The 27,331-nt window shown below is 34.9% G+C and overlaps 2 protein-coding genes across 12 annotated transcripts in view; one reads left to right on the top strand and one right to left on the bottom strand.

The window, feature by feature from the left end:
- The window catches only part of METTL21A (methyltransferase 21A, HSPA lysine), a 61,530-nt gene extending 50,343 nt beyond the window's left edge, over positions 1-11,187 (top strand). For both annotated transcript variants that reach the window (XM_054506034.2, XM_045868113.3), the window contains one exon: positions 8,637-11,187. In XM_054506034.2, the coding sequence (XP_054362009.1) occupies positions 8,637-8,650 (14 nt within the window). In that variant the 3' untranslated portion in view covers positions 8,651-11,187. The remainder of the gene's footprint in view (positions 1-8,636) is intronic.
- Positions 1-27,331, bottom strand: part of CREB1 (cAMP responsive element binding protein 1) — a 63,109-nt gene that overhangs the window by 33,292 nt on the left and 2,486 nt on the right. For 4 of the 10 annotated variants that reach the window (XR_010410277.1, XR_006789533.3, XM_045868120.3 and 1 more), the window contains exons 1-3: positions 11,471-11,592; positions 5,037-5,183; positions 4,268-4,309 (exon numbers count right to left, since the gene is read on the bottom strand). The exons of 1 other annotated variant lie outside the window; for it this stretch is intronic. Coding sequence is in view for 4 of the 9 variants with exons in the window: in XM_045868120.3 (XP_045724076.1) it covers positions 4,268-4,309; positions 5,037-5,183; positions 11,471-11,584 (303 nt within the window). In the remaining 5 variants the exon portion in view is untranslated. Of the gene's footprint in view, positions 1-2,194; positions 2,936-4,267; positions 4,310-5,036; positions 5,184-11,470; positions 11,593-27,331 lie in introns of those variants that run through there. 5 more of the 10 variants (XM_045868124.3, XM_064586984.1, XM_045868121.3 and 2 more) reach the window with 5 other exon arrangements.

Genomic DNA, 27,331 nt, shown 5'->3' with positions numbered 1-27,331 from the left:
AAGTAATTAAAATAATAATTTAAAAACGTTCTATATGAACTACCCACAGGGCAGTTTTGAAATGAAATAAATTAAAGTGGCTTTCTAATATATGGCCTTTGATTTTTTTTCTTTTTCCAAACTCAGTAGATCTATTGCTTTTAGTAGGAAAAAAAGCATTCTTTCCTCTGATCTAAAAGATTTTGTGATTTCAGACAGAAGGAATTAACTTGTCACTATGTAGTGATTACAACTATTGCAATTTAAAGGGAATTCAGAATTATTCAATAACACATAACGAATGTTAACATTTCCTCTTTGGGAATATTATCCAGGGAGAACTCATGAGCTATGAAGCCACTTCCTATGGACTGCCTAACAAAACAAACAAAAACAAAAACGAAATCCAAAGCACACACTGGATCCACATTTCTGAGACGAGACTAATAAAAATCATGTCAAAAATCCTTTTTATAAATAACAACTATTAATTACAGTTTAACATATACTTAACAGTTATTAAAAATAACCATATAAAAATGATATTCCAATCACAGGTATCACAGACTACCACCACATTCCAGTGGTACAGACCCTTCCTCTGGTCCTTATCTCCTGTCACCTCTCTCATTAACCCTCTCCTCAGCTCCTTAAATAGGTCTTTAACCTTGGCCACTTAGTGGTTGAGACATTTTCAAAAGCCAAACCATCACTTCCAGATGTAAAGTTTTAGATCTGTATTTCTCAACGTTCTTTTAGTTTCTTAAAAACCCATACCTCCTGTTTGTAAGTTTGTAAGGAGGACAATCTTCCCATTTTGAAGTTATTTGAAATTTCAAAATTAAAAACACCATGACTAAAACCAAATTAGACGCTTTCTCAAATCATACACGGTCTCTATGAAACTTACAAGTAACTGTGCAGAGTTCGGACTTATGGTTTAGGTACAGTTATTTACTCTGTGAATCAGGACATTAATAAACGTCTAGAATAATGATTTCCAAACTCTTTTCACCTGCAGATCTTCCTTATAAACAGGAAAATTTTACATAAGCATATTTATTTCCTCTGTAAACTTTAAGTGTTGTTTTTATTATTTAAAGAGATAATATAAGTGTAAATATTAAATTGTATTTGTAAATTTCTTAAACATAAATCATTTCATTTTTTACAGAGTGAGAATGATGTGATTTAATATGCTTCATTAAAAAGTCATTTAATATTTTATAACAGTGACTCAAAAATCTGATTCTAAGCTTAGGCTTTTGAAAATCTGATTTAGTATTTGCTATTGTTGAAAAAGGGAACTCATGGGCAGTAGATATAAAAGTAAGTGCATTTTTGACTGGGCTTACTAAATACAAAATCACTTTTCATTTTCATCTACCAATTATACAAACTTTTGATGAGATTTTCATCTCCCTGGCTCTCAGTTATTGTATGCTAATAATAATAGGTGTTACAGTTTTGTATTTTAACCAGTAGGTTCAAAACCTACTGAAACTCTAGAAGACTTATGAATAGTTTAAAGAATTCTATTTCCAGGGTTTTAAAAGTATATATATTTGATTTTGAACTGACAAATTTATATTGCTTGCAGTTAAAAAAAAAGTATGAAAACATTTTTGAACTTCTTTCAAAATGCTCTCTCCACAGCACAACTTTTTTTCAAAAAGCAGTTACTCTCTTGCATTGTTAAAATGTCACTTTCTCCCAGGATAGTTGAAAGGGATTTCTTTTTTCAAAAATATCTGTTAGGTAATATATCCCTTGCAAATCCTTGCTTACCATCATTAAAAAGACCAGAAACTTTGGAACACTTGTTTCATGTAAAACACAAACAAGTAACTCAGCCTTATGTTAGACAACTCTTAAATACTTTGCTGCATAATAACCACTGAATCCCTATTTTGCACAAAAGGTTTTTATTATTGTTCCCATCATATTACAAAGTATTGTAAAGATTCTATCAAACGTTTCATCCAACTTGCTCTTTCCCTCTTGCTCATTCTATTTGAGCCACATCTTTTTACTATACCTTGATATATGAAGCAGGACTTGCTTTAACTATTTGCATGGCTCAACCTCCTGCACTGTCTTCTGGTTTCTGCTCACTGTGTTCCCTGACCACCCTACATAAAACAGAACACCCTTCCCTCCACATTCTCTATCCCTTTCCCCTGCTTTCATCATCTTTCCCAGCACTTATCCTCACCTGACATATTTTATTTTTTCATTGTCTCTCTTCGCTCAAATGTGATCTTCATGAGAATAGAGAAGTATTATTTGTTCACTGCTGTCTTTCATAGCACCTAGAACAGTGACTGGCACATAGCATGTGATCAATAAAAATTCGTTGAAGGAATGAATGTTAAATAATTTAAGGTAACATAATCCATAAATCCTGACACGTTTAAACTGCACTATATTAAAAATGCACTTAAAGCTAACAAATGAAAAGTGAAGATGCCACTGTTAACTTCTATACATTCGTGTAACTCCCACTATTTTTGTGGGGATTCTCATATAATCTATGAAACTTGATATACATAAGGAAAAAGTTAGGGCACTAATGTCAAGCCATATATGAAATATTAGTACAGCGTAATTTCTAATATTCTTGGATTAAAAAACAGAAACACAGGTCCTAATATCTTATTCTCACATCAAGAGAAAAGTGTCTTGTTTCTTTTGAAAATGATGCTCTAGAATACTCATATTTTCCCATCTAGAAGTTTGCAGGACCATTTATCTCCTTGTTTAAATATCTCTTCTGATGTAAACTACTTCCTAGTTACTAATATACTCATCCCTGTTAAGCAGGTGAAATAACACTTGAAGTTTAATATATTCTTCACGGTTTAGGCCCTTTACAGAAAAAAATAAAGTAAAAAAAAAAAATTGTGTGTATTTGGAGAATTCAGGCTTTCAGTTATAAATATAAGCTCACCTTGATGAAAAATGTACTCTTGAAAAGATGAATAAATATTTCTAGAAAGTTAATAGCCATACAACCCCCAGGTCCAAATTATTATTGTCACAAAATAGAGATTAAAATTAAAAATATAATCAACAATTAAATATCACATATTATGACCAAAAACTATAATCTTAACAAGTTTTAATAATTTTGGTGTGTTATTTATATAACAAGTTTTGATAATTTTGGTGTGTTATCCTCCTACTCTAAGTGAAAAAGAGAAAGTAAGGATTAATGTAAGATCTGGAATCTAGGTCTCCTGACTAGCAGGTCAGGTTCTTTCCACTATTACCAAGAAGAAAATGAGTGGGGAATTAGTAATGGCATAGTATGGAAAATAGTTAGGTAGCACTCAATGAAATAAAAACTGAGGCAAAGGATAGAAGACTACTGGTCAGTCAGTGTGATTCCACAGAAATGTCAAATAGTTCAGTTTTCAGCGGGAAAACACTGTCTCCATCCTGGTAACAAATTCCACTCCCAGTATCTTTCAATATGGAAATTCATACACATTGATATTTTTACATGAAAACATTCTTTTCTTTTTCTTCCACTTAAGTGTCCAAGCAAACCAAAAGTAGAAGGACAGAATGAAGTAAAGGTGGGTAACAGTGGCTCAAGGACTCAATAGTATAATATGGCTGACTAAGTCAAATATGCCCTTTGAGGACATTAATAGAACACTTCCAGGGCAAAGGAAGCACTTCTCCCCTCTACAAATATCAGTCTGGCTACCATACTCAAGGAAAACACAACAGCTCTCATCCACAGGATGATAGCAAGGATAGTAAAGAGCAATCAAAGCTACACCGTATAATAAATGGCTGAAGAAAAACAGACATTTGTTTAGTCTGGACTTTTTTTTTTTAAGTAGGAAGGGTGCAGGAGACGAGGGAGAGGAAGTGGTCTGACAGAAAAGGAATCAAATTTGCTTAGTTTCTGAGGATGGAACTGGGACCACTAGGTAGAAGTTTTAGAAAGGTATATTCTGGCTCACCACAGCAAAGAACAGTTCAGCAATTATCCCTCTTTATAAATTGGTTACCTCAGGAGACAGGGCTTCCTTTAGTTCAAGTGTTCAAGTAATGCTGGACCACCATTTGGAGGAGAGGAGAAAAGATACACAGGGAATGTAAGCAATACACTAAGGGCTGGGCAGGTAATAAGTTTGGCCTAGACCTAGAAGATCTCTAAAATCTTTACACAAACCTTAAATTGCATGTTTATAGAAGGATAACGACATAAAGAATAATTTCTCACCTTCCTTTCTAAAAATAGTTCTTTCCAAATCTAGGACCTAGGACTCACCTGAGTTCCGGAGAAAAGTCTTTTTAAGTCCTTACAGGAAGACTGTGAAGCAAAAAATATGAAATGGGAGGCTGGGGTTATGGCCTACTTGAATGAACGTTCAAGTCTTTTTTTTCTTTCAATATGCTCACTGTAAAGATGTCTACTGCTCTAGGTTCCCTACAGTTCAATAGAGTAGTCACCTTTATTCAGAGCTCTACGTGCCTTTATTCCCTCTGGATTCAATCCAAAGGAACAATCTCTCCAAAGAATTAGATAACATGCGCAGTGTAATCCCTGAATATATCATTATTTCAAAGTTATCTACTCTAACTTATACTCCTAGACATAGCTGGTTTTACAGTGCTTTCTATGATCTCTAAATTCAAGTTAATATCTTGGGTAAGGTTATTAATTTTGACAAGGGCTTATTTTTTCCAATTCCATGTTTAGAAAATAGAGTTATTTTTGTATCTCAATTTTCCTGAACTAAGGTATATCAGCCTTAGTCTTTCCCAAACATTTCCACCTTATCCCATGTACTTAATGATTTTCCACAATCAATTCTTTTTCTTCTGTAGCTTAAGAAAAAGTCTTTTTCTTATGTCTGTTCTTGTGTATATATGTTCCTACACATAAGGTGACTATACAGACGCAGCATATTCCTTTACTGTAAAGTAAAATAAACTCTCAACTAGGTATGTTCCTATTTCCATAACTAATGAAAGGAGAGAGATATGGCTATAAACGACAGTTATGAAAGTAGATGCAGAACTTTTTATACACATACCTGAACTGTCTGGACTTGTGGAGACTGAATAACTGATGGCTGGGCCGCCTGAATAACGCCATGGACTTGAACTGTCTGCCCATTGGGCAGCTGTACTAAAGTTACGGTGGGAGCAGATGATGTTGCATGAGCTGCTGGCATAGATACCTAAGGTGTTGAACATGGAAAAAAATTACCATCACAGATACCTCCTTGAGAGTAGTCATGTTCAATATGAAGCAACTTTTTAGCAGGAAAAAGATGACTTTTCTGCCAGACAAGTATTTCATTGGTGTGAAAGAAACTAATGATTACATTTAATATTCTTAAAAAAAAAACTATAAATGTCCCCTTTCAAATCCTTCCACACAACAAAGAACTATTTTAATGTAATATCAAAATTTGTAACACAGACTTCCTCTGAATACTAAATACACTTTAACTGTATGATGCTTTACATTTTCCTACCTGCTTTCATGTCCAGTTTCTCATTTTGCTCTTCGAAGAAATCAAGACTGGATAATAAGGATCATCTCCATTTTAGAGACAGAAATATCAAGCACTCAAGAGATTAAGTAACTTACCCAAGGTCAAGAGATATGCTAGCTTTGAAGAAATATAAAGGTCTTCAGAATATTATGTGTTAAATAAGCAATATTCTAAAATATAACTGCTCTCAAACTTAGGCAAAACTTAGCTAAGTCTAGAACAAACATACATCTTAAAATATAAAGCATAGTTTTCTCTTTTAAACTAATTACAAGTATGCCTTTTATTAGTGAGAAAGTATTAATATGTATTATAAACTGAAAATTTCTACCCCCCCAAACTGATATAATAGTTGGTGTTTTAAGCATTTATTTTCTTCTTAAAGGAATAAAAGAACAGAGTTAAGGGAGTATAAGAGATACTAATTTTCTCCTGGGCACAAAGAAGGCAATTTTAATGAATCAATATCCAGGTCCAAAGGGCTCTTATGTCATATATGTCTATCAGACGGTATTTATTGTTCCAATGCTTGAACACATTCAGGGGTTCAATATTTTCTGCTGATTCGGTAAACACTGATTGGGGACCCATGTGCTAGGAGCAATGTCAGAACTGAAACTACAAACATTAAGGAAATTATTGGGGTACATGTGGGAAGGCATGGGGAAGAGAATACAAATAAATGTAATCCAGTGAAGTAATGAGGCTTGCCAAGAGAAAAATACACACTTAGGAAAGCTACCCAACCTCACCTAAAAAGGAGGGGAAGGAAGAATGCGAATTTGAAACAAAGATTACAAATTAGGCATATTTTGACTCCCAGGGGAGAGGCACAGAATTTTAGGGAAGGAGGTATAAATTAACAGTCAGTACCACTGGACCATGTAAGCATGTTACTGTAAGAATGTAGGAACTGGGACGAGATAAAATTGTAGCGTAAGTAGGCAGAGGCTAAATGAGCTAGTCATGAAAAGCCATACCCATGTCACATTAAAGAAGTTGCACTTTATCCTGAGGAGACTGGGAAAGGCATTGAAGGGCTTTTGAACTCTGGAATATTAACATGGTGAGGTTTGCATTTTAGATCACTTCAGTGGCAGTATGAAAAACATTTATTTCAGAGAAAGAACAACATGGAGGGGAGGAGACTGAGAAAACTTATATAGTAGTTAAGGTGAGATGATAAAGCCAGAAGCAAAGCACTGGTTGTGGTAGGGAGAATGAGAGAAGTGATTTAAGGAAAATTCAGGAGGCAGACTAGAAAGAGCTTTATAAATGACTACTTGAAGGAGGTGAGAGAGGAATTCAGGATGGCAATTTTAATGAATTCAGGTCAGGATGACCCACCTATTTCATGTTTGGGTAAGAATTAGTAAAACTATGCCATCAACTGAAACAGAGAACACAAGTAAGAGAAGTTTTTGGGTGGTTGGGGCGGTAGAATTGATCTGATACCTGAATTTGTTCAGCAGGCAGTTAAACATCTGCCTGTGATGCTTGGGCAGGGAAGATCCCTACTGAAAGTAGAGGTTAAAACTATGAGCATCCATCTTTGGGCAGTTAGGAAGTCCCTTCTTATTACTCATTTTCTCTCTGGCCACTATAAATCTTGCTTGGTTTTACCTGGTTCTCAAAATGTGATCCATGGACTAACTCTGGTAGTTACACGGGTGCCTGTTTATAAAGTTAGACTCTCTTGGTGGACCTAAGGACACTTTCCCCTACACTGAAGTTTGAGAACCACAACCTTAAGTTATTCAAAGTATCTCCTCTTAGTTCCATACAAAAACTCTTCCAATACTTGAAGCAATTATTACATCCTCTTCTCTATTTTATAGAATAAATGTAACAAGCTAACTCAATGAGTTAGTTAATCCCTTCTGTACCCTGATCATTCTACAGAACAGCTCCTCTCATTATAACTTTATAAACAATACAGATATACAAAATAAGATAAAAATCCCTTATGTTCCTACCACTCAGAGCTAATCGCTGTTAATATTTTTGCTGTAGATCTAGGTGATTTTTTTTTTTTTTTAAGATTTTATTTATTTATTTGACAGAGACACAGCGAGAGAGGGAACACAAGCAGGGGGAGTGGGAGAGGGAGAAGCAGGCTTCCCGCCGAGCAGGGAGCCCGATGCGGGGCTCAATCCCAGGACCCTGGGGTCATGACCTGAGCTGAAGGCAGCCGCCTAATGACTGAGCCACCCAGGCGCCCAAGATCTAGGTGATTTTAAAGGTCCATGTATGCGCTCAATTTTTATAACACACTATCATGGAATCTAATTTATCTTTTCAATCCATTATAAATATCTTTCCATACCATTAATGATTTTCTTTAGTGGTTTTAATGGCTGCACAATAAAAATTACACTTTGTGTAATAAATTCCTTATTATTGGATATTTAGGTTTTCAAATTTGCCTACTGCAAGGAAGAGGCAATGATCATCCTTTTACCTAACTCTTTAGTTAAATCCATAAAAATTTACATTCTCATAGTCAAAACCGATACTGTTTTTTTCCTTTCCACTTAAAAAAGAAAAATCTCTGTAGGGGTGCCTAGGTGGCTCAGTCGGTTAAGCATCTGACTCATCTCAGCTCAGGTCTTGATCTCGGGGTTGAGAGTTCAAGCCCGGCACTTAAAAAACAAAAACAAAAACAAAAAACCCCTGTAAATTCCAAAAGTAAAATGAGGCATCTCATTTTTGTTTTAGATTGGTTTTCTTCCTTTACTAGTTGGGCTGAATTTTTTTCTGTTCATTATTCAAATCACTACAATCTTGGATTTGACAATTTTATTATATTTTTCTTTTATTAAATACTGACAACAAAAAAATACCAGGTATCAGAATTATGAAAGGAAATTATGACAAAAATCCATAAGGTATGTGTTAAGGACTTGGATGAGCAAGTGAATAAACTCTGTAATTAGGCATAAAAAGAACAAAAACTACACAAATGGGAACAGAAAACTAGCTTTTCTAAAACTCAAACATCATGTCATTCTGCTTTTAAAGGTAAATGCTAGAGGACTACCTGATAAAGATGACAACTTAGACATGTGTATATTATTTTGTTCCTTCCTGAATCTTCAATTAAACTTTGTAAAATTGATTTTGTTTTTACAGGCACAATCACATGAGCAAAGAATGGGAAAAGAGATAATAGTAAGAGTTTTGGAGGCTGGAAAGAAGAAGGATGAATGGTAATGAACTTGGAAGACCTCAGAAGGCCAACTCATGTGGTAGAGGCAGGGAAAGCCTGATTTGAACCATAAAATCCTTAAGAGGCTCAGGATCTAAGTTACCCTGGAAGGTGGAGTAAAGGGAAAGGCTGAAAATAAGGAAGGCTGGTTGAAGGCTCTTTGAGAAGCAACTGGATCCCCTCCCCACACTCCCTGTGGAGGAATAATCTACCCCACGCTGACAGAAAAATGGAGAATTAATTTCTGGAGAGCAGGTCTCCTGACTGCCTACAACAGATACTGCTGAAGGTGGGGTTATTAACCTCCAGTCTTCTCTCTCTTAGCTCCCAGGCCTTTACCGTATAAGCAAGGGAATCAGTAAAGCCTTCCCTGAGGAACCTAATCAATGACAAGGGGCTAAATAAAGACTTAAAAGATACTGACATTGGGAAGGCCATAATTACCCTACATGAAGTTCACAACTCATAGTTATTAGGCCCCAAACACATCCAGAGCTTCTGATACAGTTTTTTGGTCCCCTACTTTAAACTTGAGCAGACAAGCACAGATTATAAAACATCTGAAGAAAGCTTCTAATTTGAAAGATGGAGACCAAAACAAATTGAAGGGCAAAAAGCTTATACAGAGGAAAATCTATGTGGGGAGAAGAAAACTTAAAACCTAATTAATATTCTCAGAGATGACAGAAAATATTGCCTTTGTGAAACATAAACAGGATGCTATTAAAATACAAAAGGACTATTCAGAGAACAAAAGGAACTCTTGGAAACATGACAGCAGAAATAAAACATTCAACAAATGGGCTGGAACATGAAACTGAAGAAATCTCCCAGAAAGCAGACCAAAAAGACAAAGAGAAAGCAGTAGAGAAAAGATGAGAAAATCAGAGAAACAATCCTATTGGTATAACATCTAGATCACAAGGATCCTAGGAAAAAAAAAATCTTCAACCAAATAAAGAAATTGCCCAGAATCGAAGACCTGAGTTTTCACTATAAAAGGGCACACTGAATATATATACACAATGGATAAAAACTATTCAAACCAAGACCCTAATAATGAAATAGTGAAGCACTGTGAAGAGAGAGAAATAAGATACCAGAGAGAGAAAATAAATGGATTTAGTCTTTTCCAATAGCAACACTACATGGTGACTGTGGATCAATGCCTTCAAAATTTTTAAGAAAAAAAATTTTTTTTTTAAAGATTTTATTTATTTGAGAGAGAGAGAGCGCACGCAAGTGGGGAGGAGTGGAGGGAGAGGGAGAAAGAATCTGAAGCAGACTCAGCACTATGCGCATAGCCCAACGTGGGGCTCCATCCCACGACTGGGAGATCATGACCTGAGCCGAAACCAAGAGTTGGATGCTTAACCGACTGAGCCACCAGGTGCCCCAAGAAAAATTATTTCTTTACCAAGAATTTTTTACCCAAACTTGCTTAAGAAACCACTGGAAAACATGCTTTACTATATCAAGGACACAAACTCAGTAACAGAAAGACAGTAGGGGCAAAGGAATTTTCAGGAATGGATTATATAGCAGACTTAGAGGACAAGCAGATCACACAGAATAGTGCCAGAATAGTGGCTGTCATCACCAAGATCCCTTCTGGCATTGTATCTTCTTTTTACCAGAGGGTCAAATGCTTGGGTGAGCCCCAGATTCTGATCTGTGCATGTCTGCCTTGACCATGTACTGATGAAGTCCTGGCTCTTTCCCCTTCATTCCTGCACCTGATCCAAGTATTTACTTCATCCCCAGATATATTCTGCTTTGCCTTACTCCTGAGGGTTGGAGGCAGGCCCTAGTACTCTTAGGAGAAAACATAGAGCAGCCCACTCCTTCTGACTATATTCCTGCTGGAGATCCAGTATTTGGGCCATACTTTAGTTCAGTGTAGTAACCATCTGTGGTTAGCCCCCTATGTTCCAAGACCCATTCTTGCTCAGGGACTTCCCAAGGAGGGCTTTTAAATTCTTCAAGAAGCCGAAGCTCAACATGGTAGAGCCTCTGCTAGGATTGTTTTCTCCTGGGAGCCTTTATCAGAAAGAGACAATATCACACTCTTTTACCTAGCAGGTTTATGGCTGTTATTTGGTTTTTATATTAACTATCTTTCTTACTCATATGTACATGCAAATAATGGTTAATAAAATAATAATAAATAAATAATATCTAATAAATAAAAATAATAAAATATTTAAGGAAGAATACATCAGAACAAAAAATTAAGATGAGTGAATATAACTCTAGAGATAGAATGTTTAAGACAAAGACAAAATGAAGGAATCATGAATTATATTTAAAAGATACAGGAAACAAAACTATTATCCTTGAAATTTACTTGTGTGTCAAGTTATTTGCTTACCCTATTTTTTAGTTTAAGCACATAGAAAACTTAGCCCCTCAGATTAAATTCCCATGCCTCAAATTAAATCTGTGTGATAAAAAAAAAAAAAAAAGCAGTTACCATATCAGGTTTTCTTCCCTTGTTTAAGAGAGACAATCTCTACCCATTAGTTAAAATGTCATTATTCTGAATCAGGTCACTACAAATAGTGTTTTAACAATACATTTTTCTGTTCTGTTAACTGAATCATTTCTAAAATTACGCTAAGTAAATAGGAATTTTGATATTCTAACAATGTCTCTGCTGATTCTATGCATATCTCTGCAATAAAAACTAAATCCTCTTGTCTAAAACATATTCCTCTTGGAAGAGACATAACTTGGAATCTCTCCATGTATTTTATACCTGGGCTAATGTGGCAATCTGTGGCTGGGCTTGAACTGTCATTTGCTGGTTTTCAGCTTCTGTTACAGCTGCATCTCCACTCTGCTGGTTCTCTGCTCCAGATTCCATGGTCATTTAGTTACCTACAATAATATGGAAGAGTGTTACAAGCACTACAGTGCTTTGTGCTTTTGTGACTTTAAAGGCAAATTTCAGGTTATAAATTGGTATATGTGTGGTTAGGTTAGCAAATGCACTCAGAAGTCTAGTTAAAAAATAATCTAGCTGAATTATTGTCAAACTTGTCCAAGTCTGCTGAGCTGCAGAAGTTCTAGTCCCTTCAAAAAAAACACCTGTCTTTTCCCTTGTTAGTCCATCTAGAAGAAAGAAGGGATTCCTCCCTTCCACGAATCTCTCCTATTAACAAGGGGAGGAGGGTGCCAGTAAAATTCTATTTTTTCAAATTGTACTCCTCAGGTATGGAGAGAAGGTAGAGAGCAGAAGTGAGCTGATACCAGGGTGTATGAGATACTGGCTTCATGGTACTTCCTATGAGGCTATTCCCTCCTATTATAGGGCAGAAACAGAAAATTATAAGCTACCTCCACAGGAAATTACTGGTAGTGGGACAAAATCAGCCCAAGCTGTGGGGTATCAAGATAGAAAGGTGGGATAAATAGCCACAGAGCCAAATTAGAGGCCCCAAACACTGCAAATCTTAGCGTTCTGATTCCTCACTCCATGTACAGTGTGCAACACTTCACATGCACACATACATGAAATAACATTTTGAGTAAGTTAATCAAGGCTGCTCTTTTTTACTTTGGGACCCTGCTTTGCTAGTATATTTGTTGGGTAATGTGGCACTGAATGGCAGCAAAAGTTAGTGGAGAACAGTTCTTAGCAGCAGCAGCTACATGCAGATGAGATATTTCTGGTAACAGAAATAAACAAACTTCTGGTGATAATCATGTCTAAAGGATTCACAAAAAAGGGGATTATTTCTCACTTGTGTACTACTGTTGTCATTTAGTGCCTGGCATATTACCTGTCAAAAATGAATTTATTAATAGTGACAACTACCTATAGTGATTCCATAAATAACACAAAACCCCAATACTTTTCCAGAATTTATTATTTTTATTTTATAACTCTGAAATTGATAATCAAAATTGCGACTGATCCTTATGTGATTACTACATGCCATCAGAACGTATCACATTCTAATACATTTTGCCATCATTCACAGGGTTCTATAAAAAGTTTTATAAGTGACAGGTAAAAACGGAAGTAAAAATATCTCTGTGGAAAGGAGTATAAATAATTTAGATATACAGAATCCACAAAAGAGATGACAAATGAAAGGATCAACAGACTTGACTACATAATTACTTAATACATTCATATGACAAAAGACACTAAGACAAGTGCACAGAGAGAAAATATCTGCCACATATAATCGACACATTAACATCTAGAATACAGAGAAACTACTAGTCAATAAGAATAAGAAACTCCATTATTGACTAGTTCACAAAGATGTATGTTCAAGGATATTCACTGTAGAATTTTTTTATAATAGTGAAAAACTGGAAACAAGTATCCATCATTCGAAGGACCACTCGAGAAGTTACAGCAATGAAAGAGAGAGAAGTCTAGCTGTAATGTAATGACATATAAAGTTTTCCAAGATAAACTGAGTGGAAGGGCAAGTCACAGAACGTATATACTGTAAAAGAGAATTCTACTTATGTTAAAAAAAAAAAAAAGTCAAATAAATTGTTATAAAATGTGTCTCATGTATATGCATCGAAAAAGGTGTGGGAAGTTATATGCTAAATTGTAAGTGGTAGCTCTGAGGAGAGGAAGATGTGGTGGAATTGGACAGGATGACTTTTTCACCTTTTACTTTTTACATATTTTAGTATTTTATTTTCTTCCCGTCAGCACCATTTCAGGATTACTTGTACAATTTAAGATTTTAATACCAGAAGTCATGAATAACATTTTGAAAACTATGAACCAAAAACTATTATTTCAATCATGATTCTGAGATACCTGTTGAAAAAAAAATTTAAATCCTAAATATATTTTATATGAAATTACTATTTTTGTTTAAATCTTGCCTAAATTGTTTACCCCACATTTCCAAAGAATAAAAATACTATTCTTAAAAATTTATCAAATAATTTTATTCTTAATTTGTGGTAACTGAATTATGTACTTACAGTCTGTGTTCTTTTAAACTAAAAAAATTAAGAAAGACATCAAAAATAACAAAGCAACATCAACGACAAGATGGTTTATGTATCCCAAATGTTGTTTATACTTTTGATCTGCAAGAAAATGGCATGTGAAAACAATAAAACCTAATCTTAGGAATAAGTAGTGAATCCATCTGAGGACAAGACTGAACTGAGTCAAGCTAAATAAGGACAGAAATCCATAAACTTTTCTTCATCTTCTCCCTAAGCCATCACTTTAATGAGAATGAAGACAAATACAAATTGATCATCATAATACATCCTTTGCAGACAGAGTATGAGCCAACCATTTTTGAAAGACTTTATTCCAGGCCATGTTTTTTTTTTTTTAAACCTGTGCTGTCATCCATATAGTTTCACTTGCCCATTTGATTAAAAGCAATCTATGGCACAGATCATATATCTTTTGTTTTTGTTTATTATACCACATCAGAACTACTTTTTTTCTGACATTTAAGGTATAGGGCATCATTATAATTTTTTGTTGCAGAAAATAAAATGTGACATTATTATAATAAAGAAACAAAACCGCTAGTTAACATAGGACACATTCAAAACAGGCATGTGATTTGCATTCTTCTTCCCTCCCCAACTAGGTAAAATTCTTAAAACAAAAACAAAAACAAAACACACACACACACAAAAACCAAAACAACCAAGCGTGATATTTCCAATGCATATGATTCCCTCATATAAACCACCAGTATTTTATTGTCATTTCTTTCATTCAGGCAACAAACTATTAATCTTTTTTTCAGAAAAGGGAATAGCCTTCTTAATTTTTTAACTCTTAGCTCGAGTAGGTATCAACATCCAAAGCAAGAGTACAAATACTGTCTTTGATCAGAAAATTCTCAAAGTGCTTTTCTCAGAGTGCAGGTGAGAATTATATAAGGAATAACAATTTGTCTCAGATAAGCAACTCACTGACTGAACTAACACAGACATTATTCTTTTGGCCTTTACCATGAAGGTACTGAAATAGTCTCTCAACTAGACTAAACTAATATTTAAAGTGGGTGTATTCTTTTTGGACTTCAGAAACTTTTGCTCTTTTCTGTTCATAATCTTCAGGTGGTGAGAGAAGAGATAATACAGTATCACATCTACAATCTTCAATTTTCTATCAACCAAGGAACAGTCTAGCTGGAAGTGCAGTATCCAGACACAGGATCAATTACTGTAGCCAGTATGTGTATTTCCAAAGTTGTTTGAAGAAAGGAGACTCTTTTTTAAAAAATTTTTTTTTATTTTTATTTTTTTAAAGATTTTATTTATTTATTTGAGAGAGAGAGAATGAGATAGAGAGAGAGAGCATGAGGGGGGAGGGTCAGAGGGAGAAGCAGACTCCCTGCAGACAGCAGGGAGCCCGATGCAGGACTCGATCCTGGGACTCCAGGATCATGACCTGAGCCGAAGGCAGTCGCTTAACCAACTGAGCCACCCAGGCGCCCTCTTTTTTTTTTTTTAAAGATTTATTTGTCAGAGAGAGAGAGAGAGCACAAGCAGAGGGAGCGGCAGACAGAGGGAGAAGCAGGCTCCGCCAAGCAAGGAGGTGGATGCGGTACTTGATCCCAGGACCCTGGGATCATGACCCAAGCCGAAGGCAGATGCCTAATTGACTGAGCCACCCAGGCATCCCAAGAAAGGAGATTCTTAATTCACTACACAAATGAATGCTTTTCAGGAACACAAAAATAAAAAAAGACTGAATACTACTATAAAATAAGTAAAAAATCAGGTACATATAAATTCAGAATGTTCTATAAATACTGGGCCTTGAATATCAGAAACATATTGGATCTTAGAAATCACTGAAAATCTAGTATTAGCTTGACAGTTTGGGGATTCTTATTCTCCCAATAATTCAGAATTACAAAATTTGGGAGGTACTGATATTTAAGATTTGGGAATTTTCATGATTTATCCCCTAAAAATTAGCATAATCCTTTAGAACCATAAGTATATAATAAATTTCAAAACAGTATCATGCCTAAAAGAAACAAAAATGTTTAAACCAATTCACAAAGATATGTATCATTTTGTTATAATGCTCTTTAGAGTTATTCTTCTTAATATGAAAAATAAAGAGTGAAGTGATTCTTAGTGTTATTCTTGAGAGAAATAAACAATGCTGCTGTGAGTAGTGGGGAAAGGGAGCCTAATACTCGGTGGAAAGCTGGATCTGTCACCAGGTGGTCATGGGAAAAATTAAACTTTTTGTGTTTTAGTTTCCTCATCTGTAAAAACTAGAAAGATGAACTAAAGAGCTCTTCCAATTTTAAATGCTCTGATCCTAGGAAATGACACCACAAGATGTATATACACACCCATAATTATGCAGGTCACTTAATAAAATAGTATATATATAATAAATGAAGTATTTCCTTTTACTCTACAGTAATATGTATAGATAGTAAAAGGCAGATTCACTAAGAATAGGTTACCTAGCCTCTTTTTTTTTTTAAAGATTTTATTTATTTATTTGAGAGAGAGAATGAGATAGAGCACGAGAGGGGGTACGGTCAGAGGGAGAAGCAGACTCCCCGCTTAGCAGGGAGCCCGATGCGGGACTCGATCCTGGGACTCCAGGATCATGACCTGAGCCGAAGGCAGTCGCTTAACCAATTGAGCCACCCAGGCGCCTGGTTACCTAGCCTCTTGATCTTGGATTAATACAGAGCTATTACCACTTACTGATATATAAAATCATGAGAATGCAATACAACTTGAGATAGTTAGCAGCACTTTTAAAAAATGCTACAAGACCAGGGCACCTGGGTGGCTCTGTCATTAAGCGTCTGCCTTCACTCAGGTCATGATCCCAGGGTCCTGGGATCGAGTCCCACATCGGGCTCCCTCCTTGAGGGGAAACCTTCTCCCTCTCCCGCTCCCACTGCTTGCGTTCCTGCTCTTGCTATCTCTTTCTCTGTCAAATAAATAAATAAAATCTTAAAAAAAAAAAATGCTACAAGACCAGACTACTAGTTAATAAAGATTCTCTCGCATGGTGGACAGCACCTCTTTTACTCATTACGTTACTGTGGTCACAACTGTTGTTAGTTATTAAATAGTTTTAACATCCCCTTTCTTAATTTTCGAAGAGGACAAAGAAGATTTTCCTTTCCATCTTAGAAAGCTTCAAGAAACTTACCTAAGACTGTATCACTTAGGTATCCTTTACACAGTGAAGACAGTATTTACAACTTTAAGATGTAGTTTAGATAAACCTCTCAGTATAGTGTCAAATGAGTGCTTCCATGACATTTAAAAGAAGAGAAAATGTTCTGCAATAGTCAAGAAAGTGGGGAAATTCCAAAGAAGCACTGAAGTTGGACACAGCACCATAAATTTGGGGAAGGAGGATAACTTTTCTGATAAGAAAAATGGTATGAGCAAAGGCTTACATTAGTATGCCTTTAGAGAAATAAGTGAATCAGTGGCTGGTGTCAGATTCTATATAGAGGCAAGGAGAGAAGACAAATGATAACAGAATAGTCACTCTAAAGCAATCAGAAACTACCTACTAGGACAAAATGAAAATTGAGAATAATGTCTCTTTAAAGTTATTGCGTTTAGAACTTTTATATTGCAATGAATTTTACTTTTACTCTATATAGCAATATATCCTGGGAGAATTCACCATTAGTAACTAAATAAAACCAATAATATCTTCAGTTTTAACAATTTACATTATATACATTATACTTGTATTAGGGTACCATATCTGAGAACTTATATGTCAGGTACCGTCAAATTATTGGGGAAAAAGAAATACACAAAATAAATTTTTTAAAAAACTTTATCTTTGGGGCGCCTGGGTGGCTCAGATGGTTAAGCGTCTGCCTTCGGCTCAGGTCATGATCCCGGGGTCCTGGGATCGAGTCCCACATCGGGCTCCCTGCTCCTTGGGAGCCTGCTTCTCCCTCTGCCTCTCTCTCTCTCATGAATAAATAAATAAAATTAAAAAAAAAAACAAAAAAAAAAACTTTATCTTTGTGGAACTTACATTCTAGTGTGTAGAGCAGGGAAGAGAAAGTAAAATGTATAATATATCAGATGGTGAGAGGTATTGTGTAAAAAATAAAGCTGAGGGGCACCTGGGTGGCACAGTTGGTTAAGTGACTTGACTTTGGGTCAGGTCATGATCTCAGGTTTGTGAGATAGAAGCCCGCATTGGGCACCACATGGGGTGTGGATTCTGCTTAAGATTCTCTCTCTCCCTCTCCCCCTCTCCTCCCTCTCTCCCTCTCTAAAACAAGCAAACATATAAAAAAATAAAGCAAGCTGAGAAGGATGCTGGAGGGATTGTCAATATTTTTATTTTATTATTTTAAGATTTTATTTATTTATTTGACAGAGAGAGACAGCGAGAGAGGGAATACAAGCAGGGGGAGTGGGAGAGGGAGAAGCAGGCTTCCCGCTGAGCAGGGAGCCCGATGTGGGGCTCAATCCCAGGACCCCGGGATCATGACCTGGGCCGAAGGCAGATGCTTAACGACTGAGCCACCCAGGCGCCCAGGATTGTCAGTATTTTTAAAGCTAACAAGTAAAACCCTCGTTGATAAAGTATTTAAATATATTTTGACGTTTAGGAAGTGCCCCAGTCCTTAGAATCCTAAACATTCTATTCAGGTTCAAGTTTATAAAAAATAAACCCATCTCCCCCACAACCTAGTTTACTTTTTAATCCCTTAAGTCTATAACCAATTTAATCCAATTTAGGATGAGATGAGTATCTACCATATTCAGAGAAATGAACTATGAATTTTGACCGAAGAATAATGCATCCATAACTAATGGAACACATGAATACTTGCTGTGATTGTTAAAAATGTAAATGACCTTAATTATAAATGAGAAAAAAACCCTCCCCCTGCACCCTAGCAAGTGGCTGACTCCTCTTAATCTCAAAAGCCCAGTGATTTAAGGAAATCACACAAGTAGAAGTCTGAAAGTCTCCAGGGTAACCATAGCAAAACGCACATTTGGGCACATGATTTTAAAACTACAGGACTATTTTGTTGTCATAGTCAAATATATATTAAAAATATTTTGCAGAAGTATACCCAGAAACAGCCATGGGTGATACAGAATATTTTGTACTGCTTATTTACTTTTAAGGATATTATAACTGACTGAAAGCATTGCTAACACATTCTCAACATGTCTTGATTAATTTTCTAAAGTGTTATGATTAATTTACTAAAGAAAGTAACAAAATGTTCAGGTGCTACACAACAGACTTTGGCTTTCCAAGAATCAATAACTATGTTGCACTGCCTTTTTTCCTCTATTTTTTTTTTCCCTGTACATTTTTTGGGGGTTGTTAACTTTGAAATACTTGTCATTTATTATATGCTCAAACTAGATCAACTGAGGTGTATGCAATCAATACTGGAAATTTAGCAATGCTCCAGGTTTCTGATGCTAATAATAAATAGTCTTGTGGTATTAAATTTAGCGTATCTTCACTGAAACCAGAAAGGAAAATAGCTGACTCAATGTTGTATATATGTACATAATGTGTAGGTACGTATATATGTATGTATGTACACACACATACCCCACAACACAGATATCTCAACTTTAACTATAAAATTTTATTAAATTAGAATAATCACACTATCAAAATGAAGTTATATACATTTTTTGAGAAAGAGTATGAATAGGAAATGTGATAAACTAAAATAAATAAATCAGTGTCTTTATTAAACTATGTAAATTTTGACAGTTTTCAGAAAGTTTACTCTGTGCTCTTATTAAGGTCTTTCTCCCTTAATTAGGAGAATAAATCCATACTTCTGCTTCTAGTCTAAATATTAAAGAAAGACAAGAAAAGGGAAAGTTATTTGTGTGATTTGAACTTGATGAGATTTAAACATTTATAAGACAAAAATAAAAGCCTGAAAATTTGCTTATATATTTTAATAAATTCTTTGTATTAATAGTAAATATCAAGGGCGCCTGGGTGGCTCAGTTGGTTAAGCGACTGCCTTCGGCTCAGGTCATGATCCTGGAGTCCCTGGATAGAGTCCTGCATCGGGCTCCCTGCTCGGCAGGGAGCCTGCTTCTCCCTCTAACCCTCCCCCCTCTCATGTGCTCTTTGTCTCTCTCATTCTCTCTGTCTCAAATAAATAAATAAAATCTTAAAAAAAAAAAATAGTAAATATCAGTATAACCCAACCACTACTACCAAAAAAGGCAGCATACAGTAACAGGGAAACTTTTCCATGCCATTTAATAAAATTAATCCCCTGAATTATATTGTTCACTGGACTGAACTCAGAGAAATGGCTTTAAGTTCAATATTCATATTTTACAATTTACTGCATTTCTGTAATCACAATATTTGAATGCTATTTTTAATTATTTTTAAATGTGTAGCATGTGCTACAAGAAAGACACTGTTCTCAAAGAAGTATTTAACAGAAGTGAATTAGAAAAATGTTACATGATTTATAGAAATGAGCTGCATGATGATAGTCATCCTATAAGATGTGACTAATTCTATATTAACTTTCAGGAGAAAAGCTTTAGTGCTTTCTCAAATCAAAGTCGTTATTTTCTAAGTACTGGCAAAATGTATTTGCCTTGTTTGCCTTCAAGTAAGACTGACTACTCATGGCTCTCAAACAAGCCTTCATGTATCTGGTCACCAAGAGACAAACAGTGTTGCTTAGCGAGACAGCAACCATGACTGTGCATTATTTCAGATAGTAACATTTTATCCCATCCCTTCCTATTTTCCTTTCTTTCCTATCCAATACTATGTTTACAGCTTTTTACACCTTAAGCATTTCAAAGACGTGATCCTACATAAGCTACCTATATAAGTTCTAATAAATGGATTTTTTGGAAATTAATTTTTTTAAGGAAAAAAGGGTTATACACCTCCTACAAACAGTTACTTATAGAAAAGCAATTTCTGTGTTGACTAAAGAGTGAAACTGTCTTCGTATTTTAAGTTCTGATTCATAAACTAGCTCAATGCTAAACTGTAAGGACCTACAAAAGTTATGCCCTGACATTAAATATTTAAAGCCTACTGTTCCATTTACTCAATAAAACCCGAGGGACTATGTGAAAATCACTACATTCAAATGGAAAATGAATATCCAAGTGTGTTTATGAAGTTAACATTTATTATTTTGACAGGTCTATTTTGAACTAAATTTTGAAATGCTATTCTTGGTGAATTATTTACAAATTAGACATGGAAGAGTGACAATTCACTTTTCCTCGAGTGAGACAGCACGTGTTATAGGAGGAGTCATAAGACCGGAATCCCAGTTTTAGCTCTGACTTCACAGATGGAGAACTAGACATGTTAAGAGATTTGTAAGGATTTTAAAAGACTGCAGAGGTATACCACACAGCCTCCAATATTATAAAATGTGAAGAATTCTTTCTATTTGGCAATGGAACCCCATGGACAATTAAGCCACATGCTAAGCTTTTTTTTTTTTTTTTTTGGCTAAGCATTTTTATTATGTTTTGCTTGCTAGAAAAAGCCCAAGCACCTAGGCACCAAGAATATATTGGACTACATTTTAAAATTAGCAGTGGTAAAGCTACAAAGCCGATAAATTACATGCAAACAACAGCAAAGACTTTACATACAGTTCTGATAAAAGATTCACTGCAAGTTTAGGTATCTTTATTCCTGAAAGAATCAAAATCATGTACACTCACTGATGTACTATTTTTTTTTTTAAACCAACCTGGTGGTGATTTCTGGTAAGGTCGTTTTGATTAATAATACAATCTCAGGCCATTTCTCATGTCTCAGAGGCAAAAAGGATTAGTAAAGCATCAGAGTTTAATGAAAACTTGAAGTAGAAAAACTCCTTTTTAAGCTATGGAAAAATGAGACTAATTTCCTTGGCTTTTAAAAAATCAATCTGTAATTTCAGTAAGTTTTAACTGTCTGAAGCATATATGTCTGCTTCCTTTACTCTGTGCATCTCCACAGGGGGACTGTTTTTAATCCTGCCTTTCAAAGTTGTGACCCTCCCAAGAGGGAATCATTCATTAAACAAATACAGTTTCTGCGCCTATTCCATAAGTGTTCTACCGAAAACTATGGGGACTAGAGTTTAAAACAGACAAGAAATTTTCTCTCAAAGAGCTTACAAGCTTGTAACAAGAGATACAGTATGTGTTATATAAAAAGACACACACAAACACACAACACAGAGCTTGGCAAGTATAAACTAATCCTTATGACCAGGTTGCCTATCAATTCCCTCCAAACAAGTATTCAATAACAATGATTTAAAACCATAAAATTCCAGTTTGAAATGACAGATATACAATGAATTATGGGGGGAAAAAAAACATGAGCTGGCCATTTATTGGTAATCTTTCTACCGATACAGATCCTTTAAAAAATATTTATTTATTTATTTAAAGTAGGTTCCACGGCCAACGAGGGGCTTGAATTCATGACCCTGAGATCAAGAGTCAACAAACTACTGACTGAGCCAGCCAGGCGCCCCTCCTATTGATGTAGATCTAATTAGTAAGATAATGAAACCAATGTATTTTTTTAATACCTTGGCTAGAATACTTCTTCCAAGTGAACTTTTACAAACCTAAAGTATTGCTGTTTAGGAACAAAAATCCTAGTAATCAATAAAGCTAGAAACATGAAAACCTTCTTTACAAAAAGATAATGCTACAAAAACAGTGATGAAGACTATGCTTACTGTTATTTCTTGCTCAGGGAAAAAGTTCTACCAGCAAATAAATCATTTAAGCTCTCCAAGGCTCAGTTTAGTCATCTGTAAAAAATGAAGGAGTTACTATTCCCTTAATGGTAAAACTTAATGTTAAGTTTGAATTCCCCCAATATAGTAGAGTTTATGAGTAATACACTATACCCTAACAGACATCATAATAAACTGTTTATAATTCTTAAAATATGGTACTAAAATTAAAATGTTTCATTGAAAGTTGTTCTATCTTGATTTGTACCTCATTCTGCTTCCATGTCTTCATTTTTGTTGTCCTTGCCACTGCCTAGAACACACTCCCTTTTATCGCTACCTATCCAAGTTCTTTAGCATTCAATTTATATTCTGTTTTTCTCATAAAACTTTTCCTCACTAAATTCCTTCTCTTCTAAACTCTACAGCTCTTCAGAACAGTAGTAAAGAACTGACATTGAGCCATGCATACATCCTTCTTTCTTAGACTACTTTTGTCATCTCCACTATACTGTATGTAGGTTCTCTGAGGGCAGGAGCCATATACTCAGGTTTTACTGTTTACAGCAACTAGCACAACGCTTCATTTAATATCTATAAAAATACTTACCTGAATAAATTTTCTTACAGTTATTTCACTTACTATAAAAAGTCAATGGTCAATAAATGTTCACTGAATAAATGACTAGACTGTTAAATGACAGTAAATTAAACCAAAGCATTAGTATTACTGGTCATAGCAAACAAAGCTGCTACTGATACTTTCAAGGAAATGATACTCCTTTAGGAGTACAGATAGTTTGGAACAAACAACAATTTTCACTTCAGTGATAAACAATGTATTTCTGAGTCTCCTATTTGCCAATCGTCTACACAAATAGGGGTAACAACCCTCAGAAATAATGGTTAGTCAGCTTTGGCTAAATTACAAGCATTTTTAGTTACATCTATACCGTCATATAATTATAACCAGAAACTCACAGATAACCAGCTCATTAGAAAACTCTTAAAACTGAAGAAAGAAATCTTAGTTTCAGAAAAGATTCACTAACTTTGGGAAAGAAATTTTCTATTACCATCAACTTTCAGACCTACCCTCTACTCCTACACCAAGGTCTTTCTTAGCAATTTTAAGTTCCCACTTAATTCTCTCTTCTACAACAAAGTATCAGTCTTTACTTCTCACCTTTTGGCAAAAAACTCACCATCAATCCCGCAGACCTCTTGTTCTCTAACCTTGCTCCTTACTAGATTTTTCAGAGATCCTAATTTAATCCAGTAGCAGAAAAAAAAACTTTTAAGTGCTTTTCATTTTTGTTCAGACAGCCCATCTCATTCATGGTAAACTCCTTTATTACTTCAACTCAATCGTAAGAAAAAGCAACTCAGGCATTTAAAAGTTTATCAAGGAGTACCACTTTTTTTTTTTTTTTTTAAAGATGAAATGCATGTAACTAGCCCCAAGAACTGATTAAATACATATTAAAGGTAATTTTTCAGCACTGGAGGTGTAAAATAGTGTCTTCTACTTATAACTGTTGGAATAAACACCAGAATATGAAAGACTAGTCTTCCCCCCTTCCTTTTTGATAACCTAGAAGACTAGGTTATCAAAAGTAAGTAAGTAAGACTCTAGGGAAAATAAAACAAAACATCTCTACAAAGCCACATCTGGCAGAGCTAAGAATGCAAAACAAAACAAAGAGTGTATATATATTAAGGGGAGAGAAGCATTCTGAATAAGAAAATCCAATAGCTACTCTTTATCCAGGTTTTAAGTATGTCTCAAAAACCAGCACTTACAGATATCAGTATTAAGTTTAAAACCATCCTTTCTTCTTACCAGGATTAAGCTTTTCTATCATGACTGAGTTAGCATATAAAATTGGCAGAGGAAAACAGTCATTTTCACATTATCAGTTTGTCCCTTTAGTTCATGATCTTTACCTCCACCACAAAAGACAATTTACTGATTCCAGGATACCGTGAGATTTCATTTAAGTCCCTGGTTGCCCACAGATATGTTCCAGAAGGAAAATTTTCTGCCTTTACAGATTTCAATTATCTATCCCCAGCCCCCCAAATCTGTAAAGATGAGTGCTTTGTAAACATTTTAGTCACTGCACAGGTAAAAACCAAACATGTCAATATTTTATATAAAATACTGTAAATCCTCAAAATACTAGTAAGGCAATATTCTTACATTAAGAACTTTCGCACATGGTAACTGTCAATTTGAGCATACAAAAAATGAGATACACCATAACAGCTTCATTTAATGACTTTTTTTTTGAAAGATAAAAAGATTTATGTGTGTCCCTGCTGCTGGATTATTAGTTATCATTTTCTAAGTTTAATCAACTTAAAACACAGCATGTGTATTTTAAAGATAAATATACTAACTGCATGTAGAATGTACTATATTTAAATGCTACTTAGAAGAGCCAAAAAAGAGAGGTACTGAAACTTGTTTTGTGTTCTAGTTGAAATGAGTATTACTTGGTCCAATTGGTTGACCAGGGACCCCCCACCCCCGCTGTTGCTGCCGCGCGCGCGCACACACACACACACACCACAAAATCATCTAAGCAGTAAAGTCCAAGTAGACAAGCATATAGGTGAAACTCATTTATTTCTTGCTATTTATATATTATTAGTTATTATTTATTGCTATTTACCTAGGTATCTAATATAAAAACTCACTGATAATTACACTAAGAAATACAGGAATATCATCAAAGAAAAAGTTAATGAGAAGAAAGAAAAAAAACAGAAACCACCGGGAAAAAGCTATCACCCTAACCAGCATTACTGAGTAGTAAGATCACATGAGAATAGTCTGCTTAAAAAAAAAGACTGGACTACATGAGATGTTCTTTCTCATTTAGAAGAAAAAACTACTGACACTTTTTTGGCGGCAATAATGGAAGACTGTTCAGGGTATAAGAATCTCAACAAAAGAGTTAAATTCAGACTGAACTCACTTTGTGAGTTAACTCTTACATAATTTGCCTTTTCATGTACATCTGGGTCATTTCACTAAAACTTTAAAAACTAGAGCTAAAAAGGTAGTAAGGCAGTTCAAATAACCACTTCCTGTTAGAAACTGGTATTTCTCATTCAAAGGAAATGTCTTTCATTTAAAGAAATAAAGGCATAATGACAGATTCCCTTAGCTTAAAAGGTCATACAAGACCTAAAAATAAAATCAGCTTACTAACTGGTTAATAAATACAGGTACACCCATACAATGAGATGCCTCATTTTTTTAAAAAAAAAAAAAGGAAGCTCTTTATGTACTGATATAAACCAATGGCTAAGCCATATTAGGTGAAAAAAAGCAAGATATAGAATAGTGTATATAGTATACTATCATTTGTTAAAAAAAAAAAGTGTGGGGCAGGGGGTGGGGAATACATAAAGTATTTGCTTTTATATGGATAGAATTACCTCTGAAAGGACAAAAAAGAAATTGGTAACACTTGGGCAATGGGAATGAGCAGGAGGGTGTATCACATGACTGACTGCTCTATTACATTTTATATGTTTTGAATTATGGACTACCTGAATGAATTACTTATTAAAAAAATAAAATTGGAAATATAAATATATAATCTTCCTTTCTTCCATTACTTCACCAAGGGTGATTTCTCTTTTGATTGCTTTCTTATAACATATATTCTGCCTTATTAGTCATCGTGTCCCAAAAGTTCCTTGAGGGTAGAGATAAACCAGTGTAATTCATCTTTGGATTTCTTGCAGCTTCTGGCTGTGTGTATTAAATGTAGTAATAATAATGAATAATATTTAAAATTATAGGAAAGGTTTGTGGAGCACTTGTGAAACGTTAGGCATTTAATATGTATTAACTTATGTAACACCCACATTTCTATTAGGTAAATATAGTACATTTGTGACCAAGGAAATTGAGGAATGGAGAAGAAATCTGCTGAAGGTCCCACAGCCAGGAAGTTATAATAAAGCTTTAAAATGAATAGCTATCATTGAGTCCCTAAGGAGGAACTTTATAATTATCTCGCAGCCCTATAAAGTAGGTGGTAGTCTAATTTAACAGATAAGGAAACCAAGTTGAAAGATTAATAAACTTCTGTAAGTCACAAATTTCTTGAGGGTAGGCACATGATAGTAGTGGCCAACAGCAGGAATGAAGCCCAGGCCTATGAGTCCAAACCCAATGCTCTTTCCACTAACTACATTCTCGGTCACGGTAAATGCTAACTAAATATTTGAACTACCACGAACTATTGCCTCAAGTGATTCTGCAGTAGAGAGGAGTTCACACATGAGTAAGGAAAAATAATACTTGCATTTTTTCCATTCCCGGATTATCTAGTATATTCTTAAATTCAAATTTGAGCTCTAACTATCCAATAAAGAAGCCATCACTGGAAGTGACACTACATCAAGAAACACATGCCTGTAAGACTCTGACACAGGCTGCTGTAAGCAAGTCTATATAACCATATCTGATAAATTATTTTATGGAATAAATGGTATTATAAATTTCAGCGATACACTGGAAGCCATTATGTTACATTTTTTTCTACTGTGAAAAAAAACGAACAAAACTTTTAAAATAAGGTGAAGTGGGACATACATGGTTTTACTATAACCATATTATATCCAAAAAATAAAACCCAATGCCTTAGAATGAAAGATAAAGCTAATTGTCTACAAAAATGAAAATTTCTATTAATCAGATATAATCAAGAAAATGAATTTCAGAAAGCAGGAAAAGGAAGGTACCATTTTATGAATCAGGCTTCTAAGTTTCCTTAGGTTCTTACATGGGGGGAAAAAATCATTCAAAAAGGGGTAACACCAGAGTTTTAAGTTCCACAAGAAGTGGCCTTTTAACAGTTTTCAGTCTGAGTCAAAGATTTATT

The sequence above is a fragment of the Mirounga angustirostris genome, unplaced genomic scaffold (assembly GCF_029215605.1).
Source record: "Mirounga angustirostris isolate CCGP_5_RB_7025 unplaced genomic scaffold, mMirAng1.0.hap1 SCAF_3, whole genome shotgun sequence".
NCBI lineage: Eukaryota > Metazoa > Chordata > Mammalia > Carnivora > Phocidae > Mirounga > Mirounga angustirostris.
This window is presented reverse-complemented; position numbering and strand designations above follow the sequence as displayed.